This window comes from Podarcis liolepis (assembly GCF_965112155.1).
Source record: "Podarcis liolepis genome assembly, chromosome: Z".
Classification (NCBI taxonomy): domain Eukaryota; kingdom Metazoa; phylum Chordata; class Lepidosauria; order Squamata; family Lacertidae; genus Podarcis; species Podarcis liolepis.
This window is the reverse complement of record NC_139570.1, coordinates 9,547,535-9,563,364: the sequence shown is the minus strand read 5'-3', so window position 1 is coordinate 9,563,364 and position 15,830 is coordinate 9,547,535. Positions and strand designations below refer to the sequence as shown.

Here is a 15,830-nt window from a genome sequence, read left to right as displayed (position 1 = left end):
CCAGAAGGGGTTGGTGATAAACTAATGGCAGATGTGAGGACGAATGTGGTCCAATGCTTGCTTGCTCATCCCCACCTGATGACCATCTTCTGCCATATTGGTGGCTTCCCCCTACCCCGAAATGCTCCTTCAGGTATGCTGGGCCGAGGCCGTTTAGGGCTTTAAAGGTCAACACCAGCACTTTGAATTGTGATCGGAAACATACTGGGAGCCAGTGAAGATCCTTTACGTAGGTCTTTCAAGACCGGTGTTATGTGGTCTCGGCGGCTGCTCCCAGTCACCAGTCTAGCTGCCGCATTCTGGATTAGTTGTAGTTTCTGAGTCACCTTCAAAGGTAGCCCCACGTAGAGCGCATTGCAGTAGTCCAAGCGGGAGATAACCAGAACATGCACCACTCTGGCGAGACAGTCCGCGGGCAGGTAGGGTCTCAGCCTGCGTACCAGGTGGAGCTGGTAGACAGCTGCCCTGGATACAGAATTGACCTGCCTCCATGGACAGCTGTGAGTCCAAAATGACTCCCAGGCTGCGCACCTGGTCCTTCAGGGGCACAGTTACCCTATTCAGGACCAGGGAGTCCTCCACACCAGCCCGCCCCCTGTCCCCCAAAAACAGTACTTCTGTCTTGTCAGGATTCAACTTCAATCCATTAGCCGCCATCCATCATCATCCTTATTATTATTAATTGAATAGGACATCCCTATGTTCATCGGAGAAATGTTGGAGGGTGTCATGGATCAACCAAATTCACTAGAATGTTGTGAGAATTAGTTCATTGTTGATTTTAACAGAGGGTTAAGACAAGACCATGGAGATAAGGTTGCCAATGGCAACTAATCATGAACCACAGCTGTGGACCACCTCCCATATTGGAAGTGGTACTCCTCTGAATACCAGTTTCTGGGAAATCACATTGCACTTCACTCCCATTTGCAGGCTTCCTGTAGATATAACAATAACACAATAACATCAGGTTGGCCAATGTGAGAAGAAGATAGACAAGATGGGCTTCCATTGACATTATTTAATGGGGTTTACTAGGCTTGACTAGGTTCCAACAAGAGAAATCTTTCTTTCCTTGTTTATTTGTGGTTAAGTTTCTCATTAGCTTTGTCTTGCCCAGGGCCACTCAAAGTGACTTATAACCAAAGAGACAGACAATAAACCCTGTATAATAATAATAATAATAAACAATAATAATAATTTTATTATTTATACCCCGTCCACCGATCTGGCTGGGTTTCCTACTCTGGGCGGCTTACAGGATATATAAAACATGGTAAAGTATCAAACATTAAAATTTTCCAGATACAGGGCTGCCTTCAGGTGTCTTCTAAAAGTTGTGTAATACTTTATCTCCTTAACATCTGATGGGAGGGCATTCCACAGGGAGGGTGCCACTGCCAAGAGGGCCTTCTGCTTGGTTCCGTTGTAACTTCACTTCTCACAGTGAGGGAACCAGCAGAAGACCCACAGAGGAGGACCTCATGTCAGGGTTGGACAATGGGGGTGGAGACACTCCTTCAGGCATACAGGGCTGAGGCTGTTTGGGGCTTTAATGGTAAGCACCAACATTTTGAATTGTGCTTGGAAACGTACTGGGAGCCAGTGAAGATCCTTTACGTGATCCCTGTGGCCACTCCCAGTCACCAGTCTAGCTGCCGCATTCTGGATTAGTTGTAGTTTCCGAGTCACCTTCACAGGTAGCCCCATGTAGAGTGTATTGCAGTATTTTTTGTGGGGCTGAAGCCCCCACAGCCCCTAGGCGTTAGCTCATATGGAGGAAGCACATGAAGAAGGGCCTCAGATGACGATTGCAAGTCTTGGGTCACTGCATATGGGAAGAGAGAGTCTTTGAGATGTTGCTGCCCTGAGCCGTTTAAAGGCTAAATTGTTCTTTTTGACAGATCCCCATAGCCACCCAATTGTCTTGAAGTTTGTAGGAATATGGACTAGCTCTGAATTGCAACTAGCTGCTACTTACACAATGTTAGGAAGAAAAAGAAATGTCTAGGCCTTTGCAAAAATTAGTAAGGGATGAAATATAATTTATAGATGCAGGTCAAGGAAAACCCATCTTACTCATTTTAAGCTGACAGAAGGTATGTAGCCAATTTAGTAATTGGAATGAGGAAACTTGACTCCATAGGGAAATTAAAATTATAGAACTCCAGTATTTAATTTATTGACTATTCTAGAGGTGTACAACTAAAAGACAGGGCTTTGTCGGACAGGAAGAGAGGATGATATTTTAGAAACACAACATCCCCTCTCAAATGGAAACAAAAGCTGAAAGTTTGAAATTTACCTTATCCAAAAGTGGGACCTCTCAAAATCTACACTACAAGCATACAGTGGTGCCTTGCAAGATGAAATTAATCCGTTCCGCGAGTCTCTTCGTCTTGCGGTTTTTTTGTCTTGCGAAGCACGGCTATTAGCGGCTTAGCGGCTATTAACGGCTTAGCTGCTTTAAGAAAAAGGAAACAAACTCGCAAGACGTTTCGTCTTGCGAAGCAAGCCCATAGGGAAATTCGTCTTGCGGAACGACTCAAAAAACAGAAAACTCTTTCGTCTTGCGAGTTTTTCGTCTTGCGAGGCATTCGTCTTGCGGGGCACCACTGTATATCCGTTTTATTCTAGTTATCGTAGTTAACTGTCATGGCTTCTATAACATCTCTGGAATCCGTGGGAGAGTTTTTACTTCTCATTATCCTGGTTTGAGTCCTACTCTTCAGAGCAGGAGAAAACAAGGTTGCTCCACCCTCCATGTAACAACCCTCTAGATTTTTGAAGGTGGCTATCATATCTCCTCTTAGTCTCCTCTTCTTACTATCAGGAATAGCGGCATTCGTTAAGAAATCGAAACTGGTAATGAGTTTTAACGGTTAGAGCCAGTATAATATTGTAGTTAAAGGCATTGGATTAGGGTGGGGAAAGTTGAAACTCACTGGGAAATCTTGGGACATTCACTGTCTCCTACCCACCTCACAGGATTGTAGCGAAGATAAAATAGTGGGAAGGGATATGATCATAGAATTGTAGAGTTGGAGGGGACCCCTAGGGTCATCTAGTCTAACCTTGTACAATGCAGGAATCTCTTTTTTTAAAAAAATTATATTTATTAGTTTTCCAACAAATTAAACACAACACTACAAAAAACCAAAAAAGAAAAAACATACAACAATACAATACAGTACAAAAAACACTACAAAACACTAACATACAACTAACAAAACAAAACAAAAACCATTTAAAACACAGTCCAATTTCAACATCTTATCTTTCTTTCACTTATTTCCACGACCTCCTCACACCTCCCTTTTTGTATTCCACTTCTATTAATTGTTTCAGCAATTCCTTTCCATCTTCCTCTGTTTTCTATACTATAATTTTTTTAACAGATTCTAACCTTATTTTTCCCTTTAGTACTCTATTAATCTATTTATACTTAATTCCTTATGACATTTCTACTAAAGCCATATAACTTCATTCCAACATTTTTCTAACATTCATTAATTTTACAGTATTTCTGTAAATAGTCTTTAAACTTTTTCCAATCTTCTTCCACCGACTCTTCTCCCTGGTCTCGGATTCTGCCAGTCTCGGATTCTGCCAGGAATCTCAACGCATGGTTCCCCCCTCCAGTTTGAAACCATGCTTAGTTTTGCATGTCCCTCTTATATTTTCTTAGCAATGTGGCTGAAAATACAAGTGGGCAGATAAATTTGGTTAAAATGTTCCATATTATTTTCTTGCAAAAAGAATGGAATGCACAGATTTACTTTAAGTAGAAATTTACAAATGCACAAAGGAAATAGAATTATCCTAACAGGGTCATCACAGAGAAAGGCTATGGTTCAGTGGTAGCATATCTGCCTTGCATACAGAAGATTCCAGGTTCAATCCTTGGCATCTGCTAGTAGAGCTAGGAATGTCCCCTGTCTGAAATCAAGAAGAAGAAGAAGAAGAAGGAGGAGGAGGAGGAGGAGGAGGAGGAGGAGGAGGAGGAGGAGGAGGGGAGTTTGGATTTAATATCCTGCTTTATCACTACCCGAAGGAGTCTCAAAGTGGCTAACAATCTCCTTTCCCATCCTCCCCCACAACACTCTGTGAAGTGAGTGGGGCTGAGAAACTTCAGATAAGTGTGACTAGCCCAAGGTCACCCAACAGCTGCATGTGGAGGAGCAGAGACATGAACCCAGTTCATCAGATTATGAGTCTACTGCTCTTAACCACTGCACCATACAGTTTCTGCCAGTCAATGTAGGCACTTCTGAGCTGCACAGCCATTTGTCAGACCCAGTGTAAGGTGGTTTCCTGTGCTCCAAATGTCCAGAATTTTGTATCAGCAAAAACTGGAGTAATAGGCAACTAGATTGTATCTCACTTCATTGCAGGAGAATTGTAGTAAAAAAACAAACCCACCCAGAAGTTTCTGGGTTAGAAATCCAGAATCTCTTGGTACGGAGACTGATTCTCAAGCATCTAACAACAGAGTTAGCTATATATTTATAGGAAGACCAAGCTACAACATGATACTTTAACAATAGATCAGGCAAGTTCAGACTTGCCCTGGAGGAAACACACATCCCGTGTTCTCTGGTTGCCAGCACACTTCTGAGGATGCTCTAGAAATGTCAACTAACTATAGCCTTGTTCTGTGGAAATGGAAGAAACCTGGCCCAAACTGTTGCAGCCTCCCTGAGAATTATATTTAACCTGGAAAGTTTAGTATAACACTGTGACACCTTTGCTCAAAGAATCCTGAGAGTTCTACTTGGTGAAGGCAATGAGAATTCAGTTAAAGATACAGTGGTGCCCCGCAAGACGAATGCCTCGCAAGACGGAAAACTTGCTAGACGAAAGAGTTTTCCATTTTGGAGGTGCTTCGCAAAACGAATCTCCTATGGGCTTGCTTCGCAAGACGAAAATGTCTTGCGAGTTCCTGCGGGTTTTTTTCCTCCCCCCCCCCTTTTCTAAGCCGCTAAGCCGCTTATCAGCTGATCTGATCAGCCGATAAGCCGCTAATAGCGCTAATCCGCTAATCCGTCAATGGGCTTGCTTCGCAAGACGAAAAAATTGCTAGACGAAGAGAATCACAGAACGGATTCTTTTCGTCTTGCGAGGCACCACTGTATAAGGGCTCCTCCACAATACCAATGCAAACACATTTACTGTTCCCTTGGGAGATGTTGTTACTGTACCACTAAACCAGTTTCAAGTGTCCTGCCTAGGGCAAGGAAGCAGGAGGTGAACCATGATTCATAATAGTTTCTCCACACACATGGGAGATGGGTAAGGAGAGGAATCTTGACCAACCCAAAATTCTGTTTGATAGCATATAAAGCTCTGGCTGCATATTAAGGAAGGAAGCAATGCAAATGCCAACTCTTAGTGAGCTGAGACATCCTCTAGATTCTCTTATTGGGAAAGTGCGATGCAGAGATAAATTCTGACAGACAGTCCATAGCCACACCCCTTCTAAGACTAGACAACAAGAACAAACCTTTGATCAATGCAGACATTATGGCTTCAATTCCAAGGCAGCTTCCTTGTCATACTTGCACACTGCTTTGCTTAACATTGGACCTGACGAAGAGTTCTGGTGAACTCAAATGTTTGAGGACCATTTTGAGATGTTTTAATTGGTCAGAATAAAGGCATTCTGGAAAATGAAAACATCAGTTATGAGTTATAAAGGGAACTGATGGTGCAGGCTCATTCTATGCAACTTGGCATTATTATTATTTTACATTAATCTCTGCTCACCTGGGGCTCCGGGAAGTGATGTTTGCCCCCCAGCCATAGCCCAGTTCCAATGCCATCTTCTTCCCACATGACTATGCTGTAAGGGGATGCCTGGCAACTCGTACTTTGGCCACAGTGGCCTGGCAGGATGGCCTAATTTCAATGGGTCAATAAGCTTGTAGGTGGAGGGGACTAAACCAAGCTTGCAAATTTCCTCTGTTTATTTTTATGGTTTGCCCCTCGCCACACTGCTGGCATCATGCACCTGTGAGAGCAATGCTAAAACATAATAATTGCATGGCCAGCACAGTATGCCTGTTTTTGGACACTATAAGCTACAATAACTGCATATCCCAGTATCGGGACAGACCTGGGCTTTTGGGTTGACATCAATGGACTCTGTGCTCCCATGAGCACTGTGAACCAATCAGAACCATGATTAATCTTAATTTCTCAGGTAACTTTTCACCCTCCACCCTGTCTGAACTTTCACTGGTCTACATAATTCATAATTTCATATTCAACACATAATTCACTATTTGTACAGTTACCAAATACGGTATTTGTTTTATATTGTTTACAAAAAAAAAAAACCCCCAACCACACAACATTCCCACATCCTTGACAAACTCCCTTTTTAAAAAAAAAAACCCCTAAGAACGATCTTCTTCTTCTTTTTGTCCCTCCCTGCCTTCTTTGTTTCTTCGTTTTACTCTACTAACATCCGCTCCTTTGTGTGTTCTTTAAGCCTACCTTCAATCGAACCAAGTTATGGGCTGGGGAGAGAAAGCTATTGAACTGCGCTCGGTGGAGACGGGAAGCCTGGAAGGTGTGTTTATGCACAAGAAAGCGCAGAAGCTGAAGTTTCTTTGTGAAAGGAACGATAAGGTACGTGTGCTAAACGCTGCAAGATCACACGCCAACGTAAGAAAAACAATTAGTTGTGTTGGTTCTCTTCTTCATGAGAGTTGGTTTTCTTCTACATCAGATTGGGGAGGGGGCTTGGGAGAGGGTCAGCAAGCTGCCAGTTGTTTACAGCTGCTGAGGGAGGGAGCTCTGCTCTCAGAAGGTATTGTTGGAGTACCTTTGCCTGCCTGAAAAATCCCTGCAAAAGGGAACCTATCATTGGGCACAGGGCTGTCTTAAGCATATGTTGCACCGGGGTGCAAAGATCTACCCGGTGACCACCCCCCGGTTGCCCAGTCCCAGGTGCACAGGAGGGCAGAGCCAGCCAGCCACCTCAGCGTCTCGCTGGCTCGGTCGCCCCCAAACTCACAGCGCAGAGCCGCCCGCAGCACAAGAGCCCACCACAGCACTCCAACCAACGGGTGGGCTCTTCCCCGGACTCAACTCTTGGGCCCCAGACTCTCGGCCTGGCGCCCGGGTGCCCCACACCTCTAGCACCTATGGGTAAGACAGCCCTAGTTGAGCACTTTCCACTTTTCCATGAACTGAGATGTTGCCTGAGTTTGGCTTCTTTAGAAAGCGAAGATCACTGCCAACCTCTTGGTGTTTTGTAATGTTTGGATTTATTCACACATGTACAGGCAGAGCACGAATAACTTAAGCACTCCTGCAAGTAGCAGATCCACTGCTTTTTGTGATCATATCCCCAGATGTTTTCAGCTTATACCTCCCAACTCGGCTCTCTGAATCTCTCTCAAACTGCAGTTTTGTTTTGTCTTTTGTTTTGTTTTGTCTTGTTTTAATATCCAAAAACCTGTTTCTGTTATTTTACACAGATACACTCAGGCTTGGGAAAGGCATCAAATTTCCTTTCCCTTTTTTAAAAAAATAAATAAAAATCAGAACATTCTTGAGAAATTTCCCAATTTTAATGGGGTGTTGTTTGGTGGTGGTGTCATGTTATTTTAATTTATTATTTGCCCTTCTTTCCCCCCATGGTCCCAGGGGGGAACATCCATATGCAAATGAATTGTAGGAATGTTGTGTGTGCCTGATTATGGTATAATTTGTCTTTGTTTATGTTTAAATGTGCTGTGAATTGCATGGAGACCTTTGGGTAACAAGGAGCTAATAAGTCCAATCAATAAATCGGTCAATAATATTCTTCTAGCCCTTTGATCTATTGAAAAGCCATCAACCACCATTAACACTCATTTGTCAATTGCTGAATCACAGCATTGGTCCATCAAGTCTAGGAGGGTCTAAGCCAGCTTTCTAGAAGCTGATGCCATAAGCTGTTGGGCTTCCAATTCCTATCAGGCCCAGACAGCCCTGTGGTCTGGGCAGACTACTCTGTTGCTGAAGATCCAGAAGTTGAACTTCAGAGCTATCTGTGCACATAACCATTTACTCCTACCAGTGGCTTTTGAATCCATCCTGTGCACACATGACGTTAGCCACACTCCATATCTATCCTGTAGTTTCTTGAGAAAATTGTTGTTTCTTTTAAAACTAAGCCTACCGCCCACTTGAAGCCATTGATAAATGGTTCTAAGTATCTTCTTTTCTGATGTGTGTGAATGGAGAATACATCATGCAGTGACAATTAATGTAGCCCTTTTAATAATAATCAGCATGACAAACAAAAGGAAGTGCTTCTGTGTAATTAGCTTATGAGATTCATTACTTTGACGCCTTTAAAAAATGAATGAGGGAAAAAATAATAATTACAAAGATGCCTAGGACCAGTATTGGTCACTGAGTTGAATCTCCTTTTGCTGCAGCGCACATCTTTATGCCAGATCCTTTGGACAAACTTTCATGTATTGCTTGTAAACACCAAGGTGCATTGGGCTTGCTGCTTTAGGATGCAGAACATTGGAGCTGGTGAAATTTGGTCTGATTCAACTAGACAGTTTTTGTATTTTTAAAACAGTAAAAGAAATTCATATCTCTTTGAATTAACATGAAGTGTGTGTGTGTGTGTGTGTGTGTGTGTGTGTGTAGATGTATATGCCACATTCTCAGATATGGCTAAAATGTTCTTAACAACATAAAATAACATTAGTTCCCCCCCCCCCCCCAATTTCTTCTCAAGGTGTTCTTTGCATCTGTTCAGTCTGGAGGCAGCAGTCAAATATACTTTATGACACTTGGCCAGAACATACTATTCAACTGGTAAATCACATCAGGATGAAATATCGTTTGATCTTTCCCACTGGATGTAAAAAGGAAGCCGGTTGCAGACATTTCCATATTTTTCCACAAGGAGTAACAAGAGCCCTACCATCATTATACCATCCTTCAGCTGTGGAAAAGTTCGATTTTCTTTTCTTTTCACATAAATATTGTAATGTTGTTTTGCTAAGTGTTTTATCTTTTCATTCTGGACAACAATATGCAGATATATGTCTTGCTGTGAGCTGGAAATCCACTTGATGTTAAATTGGTTTTGTATCCTTTTGCTCTTCTTGAAAAATCTTAGCCAGAAGTATTCATCTTCATCTCAGAACTTACAAGGGATAACTTTTACTTCTCTGCAAAAATGACTTATTGGATTCCTTTTTCAGTCGGGGCAAGTCCGGGAGAAGTCCCCAGTGATCTGTTACCCGTAAGTCATTTGGGGCTGCTGGGTTCTCCTGGAGACATCCTGATTTTTATCAGGTTTTGAAACCTTGTATACGTAATGACAGTACACTGCTATATACACTATTACTGTATAATGTATTTCTAATGATATTTTAAACAGCAATGTATTGCTTTCAGACATGGGGTGTTTGTAGATGGATCCTACAAATTTTGCTTGCACTAGTGGCCCTTACTTCAAGTGCAGCATCCAAGCTCCTTCTAGTTTTTTGGGTGACTTAATCTGGTTTCAATAGAAATTGCTATTTATGTATAAGTCTGTAAATATGTTCTTTTCTCAACCCAAAGGAACAAGGTCCACAGTTCACTGGGGACTTCTTGCTGAATTGAGGGTGGTTCCTGCTCATTTCAGTGGGAGCTTAACACAGCAGAATTTGCCAGCTGATTAGCCTTTTAAAACAAGAAAACTCCTGATACGCATTGTGTATGAATTATGTCTGAGCAATAGTGACACACTGGTGTTTTTCCACCATGAAATTATATTCTCAGGGGTTTATATTTTGGGCTACTCCAGACTTCAGCTTTCAGGTTTACATGTGCAATTGTGACTTAGCTAAAGTTCATGCAATACTTTGAAAAATGCAAAGCACTATAAAAAGTACTACATACTATGATTATATAATAACTGAAAACTTGATACGAAATATTTTTTATCCAAGATAGATATACAGCAGTCTTTATTGGGGTGGGGGTGGAGGGGAATAGGAGGTTGGGGAAATTAAGTATTTTAAAATTAATATAGAGATGTTCCAGAACAGAAGCTGCAAGGTCACATAAGATGACCTTCGGATGATGTTCAGACAGATGTATTTTCAAAGGACACTGTGACTCGGTAACACATTTTATGTTTGCGGGTGGTTTCAGATTCCGTCCTTGGCATTATCTCAGCATTATGACTGGAAAAAACTGGAGAGATAATGCTTGTCAAAACCATAAAATACTGCACTAGCTAGCCTGACTAAGGCAACTCCCTATGTACCTATGCAAAGCTATAACGATTTTAGTTAATTGCTAAAATATGCAGAACAGATATTGGAGTGCTCTGATCAGGTTGACTTCGGGTGTCTGAGAAAGTTCTTTGATTTTATTCTACAAGCTGAAGCTTTGTCTGAGTATGGCTAACTACACCAGATTAAGCAACTGCAAGGAAGCCAATGCCGAAGCAGTATCCATTGTTAGAGTCTCCACCTTAAAGCGATGCCCCTTTTATTTATTCCATCGTGTTTTACAAGAAGTGGAAACCTCCCGCTGTGATCTTTGCTTCTTGAAATTACACATTTGTTTGCTTTTTGCATCTGCTCCTATTGCACAATTTCACACTGTATCTTCCTCCCAGAATTTGATGGAGGAGATAGCCATTTTGAGGCCCTTGATGGAATGGCTAGGATAGTCAAAGGTTCACCCATCAGTTGGTTGGTTGGCCTTCTTGCTATTTGTGTCAGATTTGCATCAAGTCATTCTCTTTCTTGATCAGGATCTCATCTGAGCATTACTGACATAAGGAGTCAGTATATATATATATATGACCAGAAGTGGTTTGTGAGCTTATCTAATGATTTAAAATCTAATTATTTAAAAGGGTTCCTTGGTTTGCTACAGGATCCCACCCCTTGATGTGTCCCCTAGTCAACTGATTGCCAGCGAGTGGTAATTTCAAGCTGGGTAGCTGTCTGTGTGCTGACAATGGTATTCCCTCAACTGCTTTTCTCAGTATTCCTAAGGATGGGCTGTAGGTCACTTGTGAAGTTGTGATTTGCTTCAGTACCTTTAACTTGCAGAAGGGGAGTCCAGTTGTGTTGTCACATAGTTTGTGTTCCTGCCTTTTGTGATTTCATAGAATTGTAGAATTGGAAGGGACCATGAGGGCCATCTAGTCTGACCCTCTGCAAGGCAGGACTCTTGTGCCCAACGTGGCGCTTGAACCCTTGACCGTGAGGTTAAGAGTCTCATGCTCTACTGACTGAGTTAATTGAGTCAGTCAGTCCACTATTCTAACTCAGTTGCTGAGACTCAAGAAAGGATCCAAGATCCAGGTATTTTCCAGGACATTTGGATGCAAATAGATGCAAAAACATGTCTCGCAACTGTCGGGGGAACTGCCTCAGGCAGTTGTACACACACACACAAAAGTGAACTTCGGGAGACAGATCATCAAATGCCAAAAACCTCTAACTTCCTAAGATATTTAGCTGAACTTGCTTGCAATGGCCCTTGTTTGGTTGAAACTATCATCTGCAAATAAACCGCATGGAAATCAGTGTGGAACTTTGTGAAGAAAGGGCTTGAAATTTGTTAGCATTTTGTCAATTTCAGTCAAAGGACCAGCAGAGCTGCAAGTCACCCTGACATTCTGAAACCATCTTTTGCTTTCTCTTTTAGAAAACTACTTTAAGTTAACAAATGGTCATCACTGAAAGCCAAGTGTTCACCAGGACTTATCCAACTTGTTTTTATAATGCTTTTTTTTAATAAAAAAAAATGTGTTTAAATGAAAAGGGGAAATTTCAGTTGATTTAATATCATCAGTTGTAATTGGTATATAAAAGTTTCAGAGGCTTCAGGTATACATAATGAGATAAATGATTCCTCCACTTTGAGCTACGTGGCTGGGAAAGGGCCTTAGCTCTCTGTAGTTGGGCAATCGCTTTGCATACAAAAGGTTCTAGGTTCAATCTGCGAATTCTCCAGGTATGTTTAGGGCAAGACCTTTGTCTGTAACCCTGGAGAACCATTCCCAGCCAGTGATGATTAGCAGATGAACCACTGGTCTGACTTGATTTAAGGCAGCTTCCTATGTAGCTCAGTCCGTTGGTTTGCTAACTTTTTTCTTTTCTTTTTTTATAAGAGTGTATCTATGGGATGGGCAAAGAGCAACAGCAGAATTTCCCTCCTGAATTACAGAATTATCAGTAGAGAAAATAGGATGGTATGGGGATGTGTGGCAAAGGCTATGTAGGGTATGTAGGGATGAAGGCTTTTCTCTCCCAAGTCTCTGATGGTTCAAAGTTCGCACAAAAAACAGCAGATATACAGGCTGCGATAGGAGCTAACTCCTACAGGCAAAGGTCCCTTCAGCTCCCTCCATAAATTATTTGAGGGGGCCAGTCCTCCCCCCTCCCAGTTGATGGGCATTGCCATTCAAATGGTATGTGTGTGCTGTGTTCCGTGATTGATTTTGTGGGGTGGAGCTTACCTGCCACATGCCACCCAATATTTTATTTAAGTTGCCACTTCTCCATGTTGCATTCACGTGTCACTGTAAGTTTTGGTTAATGGTTCATTGAGAACATGCAGATTGCTCATGTTTTGCTCCCCTCCTTTTTGCAAGTGGGAGGAAAAAAACCTCCACAACCCTTGGCTGCGATTGCATCTGAACTAGGTATTGTGGTTGTTTGACTCCAAGCAAACTACAGTGGTTATGCCAAGAGCAAACCTTGGCTTGCATATCAGGTTTTGCTTTAGGGAAAGCAAACTGTGAGCCCTGGCTCGATTGCCAAACTAAGCCAAGAATCGTGGTTTTTTGCTCCCATGCACTAGCAAGGCAGGAGCAATCTGTACACTCATGATAAATAGTTAAGGATGGTTTATTGCAGGGATGGCCAGCATGGCACCCTACAGATGTTATTAGACTAAATATCTGACTGAATGCTGGCTGTGGCCGATGGGAACTGTAGTCTGTGAGGTCTTGCAGAGAACACAAACTGGACATTATGGCTGCATCCCTACACACACTTACCAAGGAGGAAGCCCCACTGACCACAGCAGGACCAATGCCTGAGAAAACACATAGAACTGCAGTGTAAGAATATGTACTGTTATCTTTATTATTAGTTTGCCGTGGGATAAGCAGTCTTTAGACATTATTCTTTTGCTATGGGATTAACAAAAGCTAGTTGATAGGGATCTGTTATTCCTAAGAAATGGTAGATCAAAAAGCCGAGGTTTTTTCATAGTTCACACTTAATGCAACAGTTAGGAAGAGCAATGTTGTGAGAGTCAATCAATGCCAGTAGGGAGAAATGAATACCGTATTTTTTGCTCTATAAGACTCACTTTTTCCCTCCTAAAAAGTAAGGGGAAATGTGTGTGCGTCTTATGAAGTGAATGCAGGCTGCGCAGCTATCCCAGAAGCCAGAACAGCAAGAGGGATCGCTGCTTTCACTGCACAGTGATCCCTCTTGCTGTTCTGGCTTCTGGGATTCAGAATTTTTTTCCCTCTTGTTTTCCTCCTCCCAAAATTAGGTGCGTCTTGTGGTCTGGTGCGTCTTATAGAGCGAAAAATATGGTGAATGGTCAGGAAGGGTATGTGAAATGTCACTAAGAAGAAGAAAATAGAAAGGCAAATGTTGGTGAATTATCAGGATGCTGAGTGATTCCATACCCAATTTCTTGCAAGCAAGTTTCAACTCCATTAGAGTTACTTTTGAGTAAAATTGCACACAAAAGGAATACAGGAAGCTACCTTAAACTGAGTTGGACCAATATGGGCTGCACTGACAGCTGGCAGCCTTTCAGGATTTCCGAGACACAACATTCCCAGTCCTTGCCCAACAATTTTATCTTTTTCTAATGACTTTTTGCAGTTACTTGCATGGAAACATACTGAGAATTGATTAGCAGGAAGACTTATGAAGACTTAAGGTCAATGGGAAGATTACAAGCAAGTAAAGCAGGATAACTGTTGATTATCATTATAACCTCCCAGCTACCAAATCAGAATGAATGTTCAATAGATACCAGGCATAATCTAGCTGCTGTGTAAGCAAGTCAGATAGGATACATGCACAGGGAGCCTTGAGAAGAGTAACACAATCCTAACTCAGAACTAAACCCTATTTAATTCAATGGGGCTTATTTTCAGGCCACCAGAGTTGGGATCGCAGCCTTAAAAACTCTGCTCTTGTTTCTATGTTTGCTTGCTTGCTTGCTTGCTTGCTTGCTTGCTTGCTTGCTTGCTTGCTTTTCGAAAACAAAATTTAAGTGAAATAATTATTCAGGATAAAATGCTCTAGGGAGAGAATATAATTATTAATAAGAATCCAGCAACACTGATGTCCTAGTCATTCCCACAACTGCTTTTTTAAAAAGAATTCTCCATATTTGTAATTTACTGTTGTAAAAAAAGTAATGAAAGCAATAAATTGTGCACTTACATTTATTTTGCAAGCTGCATTGTTCTAGCCCAAACCTGTGAATCCAGAAAGTGAAAACAATAAATGCAATGTACTGTATGTCATTGGGAATTTTTTATTTTATACTAATTGTTCTTTAATGTCCAAATTGTATATTTGTAACAGCAAAAATAAAGCAATATTCTCAGCAGAAAACTGGATTTCTTTTAACCCTTACATTCTGGTGATAACTAATATAATGTCAAGTATAATTAGAGCAGAACAGAACTAAGCACACCTGATTCAATTTTATTTCTGTTGGAAGAGCACAGTATTCAACATGAGCCAGTGCTCATGTATTCAACATGAGCCAGTGCTTTGAAAAAACAATACAGAAATCACTCCCATTCTCTGAGTTGTACCAACTATCTCCAAGATTTAAAGGTCATTTCCTCCTCCTCAAAAGAATATGGGGAACGGTAGTTTACACTTCACAAATATGCAGTTCCCAGCACCCTTAACAAACCACTGCTCCAAGGATTCTTGGGGGGAAGCTATGTGCTTAAATCTATGGTGTATACTCAGATAAAACCATTAAAATTAAGAGTCTTAAATTAGTAATGTCCAGCTGGTGCAGAATCCAGCAGCCAGGTTGTTCACCAGGGCAAGATGGTTTGAGCACATTACATCAATCCTGGCCTGACCGCACTAAACAACGTGTTGTATGTAGTGCTTGCACTGAACACAGTTTGGAAACACCAGCTGGCGCAGAATCCAGCAGCCAGGTTGTTCACCAGGGCAAAGTGGTTTGAGCACATTACATCAATTGTGGCCTGACTGCACTGAATGACAGTTACTTTCCAGGCCCAATTCAAAGTGCTGGCTTAACCTGCAAAACCTTAACTGGTTCAGGTCTGCAGTACCCCAAAGACCACCTTTCTCCATGTGAACCTTTCTGCCTGGACCCTGCTTTCATCCTCTTCATGAGCCTCCCTCATGAGAGGTCCAGAGGGTGGCAACATGAGAACAGACCTTTTCTGCAGTGGCTACACGCTTGTGGAATGCTCTCCTCCAGGACATGTGCCTGGCACCTTCCTTATACACCTTTAGGTGCCAGGAAAAATCATTCCTCTTTTGCTGATTAACATCCTATGTCTTTTAAAATGTGTTTGTGGGGTGGGGTATTGGTTTCTTTTTGTTTTGTATTTGGGTGAAGGGCAGCATACAAATTAAATAAACCCCTAGCAAAGCAAATTTAGGGAGATTCTAAGCAGGGGGAGGCCATATTCCCTCCCAGGCATTCAAAGAACATGCATCAAGATCCTCCACGAGAATGGATCCTGCAACTTCTCCTATGTTCCACTTACTATGCCAGTGGAATAGGTCTCCTTCTATTACTACCAATAGTAATTGAGAATAGTC

At 41.9% G+C, this 15,830-nt stretch overlaps 1 protein-coding gene and 1 long non-coding RNA gene across 2 annotated transcripts in view; one reads left to right on the top strand and one right to left on the bottom strand.

The window, feature by feature from the left end:
- Positions 1–9,553, top strand: part of NRK (Nik related kinase) — a 128,070-nt gene extending 118,517 nt beyond the window's left edge. Inside the window, exons 30-31 of the mRNA XM_083486259.1 lie at positions 6,494–6,633; positions 8,750–9,553. Of these exons, the coding sequence (XP_083342385.1) occupies positions 6,494–6,633; positions 8,750–8,833 (224 nt within the window). The 3' untranslated portion in view covers positions 8,834–9,553. The remainder of the gene's footprint in view (positions 1–6,493; positions 6,634–8,749) is intronic.
- Positions 9,554–11,770: 2,217 nt separating this feature from the next.
- LOC310698887 lies at positions 11,771–14,755 on the bottom strand. The gene is made up of 2 exons (XR_014521780.1): positions 14,269–14,755; positions 11,771–14,236 (listed from the first exon to the last, which is right to left on the bottom strand). It is a non-coding gene; the product is annotated as an uncharacterized lncRNA (long non-coding RNA).
- Between the last annotated feature and the right edge of the window lie 1,075 nt (positions 14,756–15,830).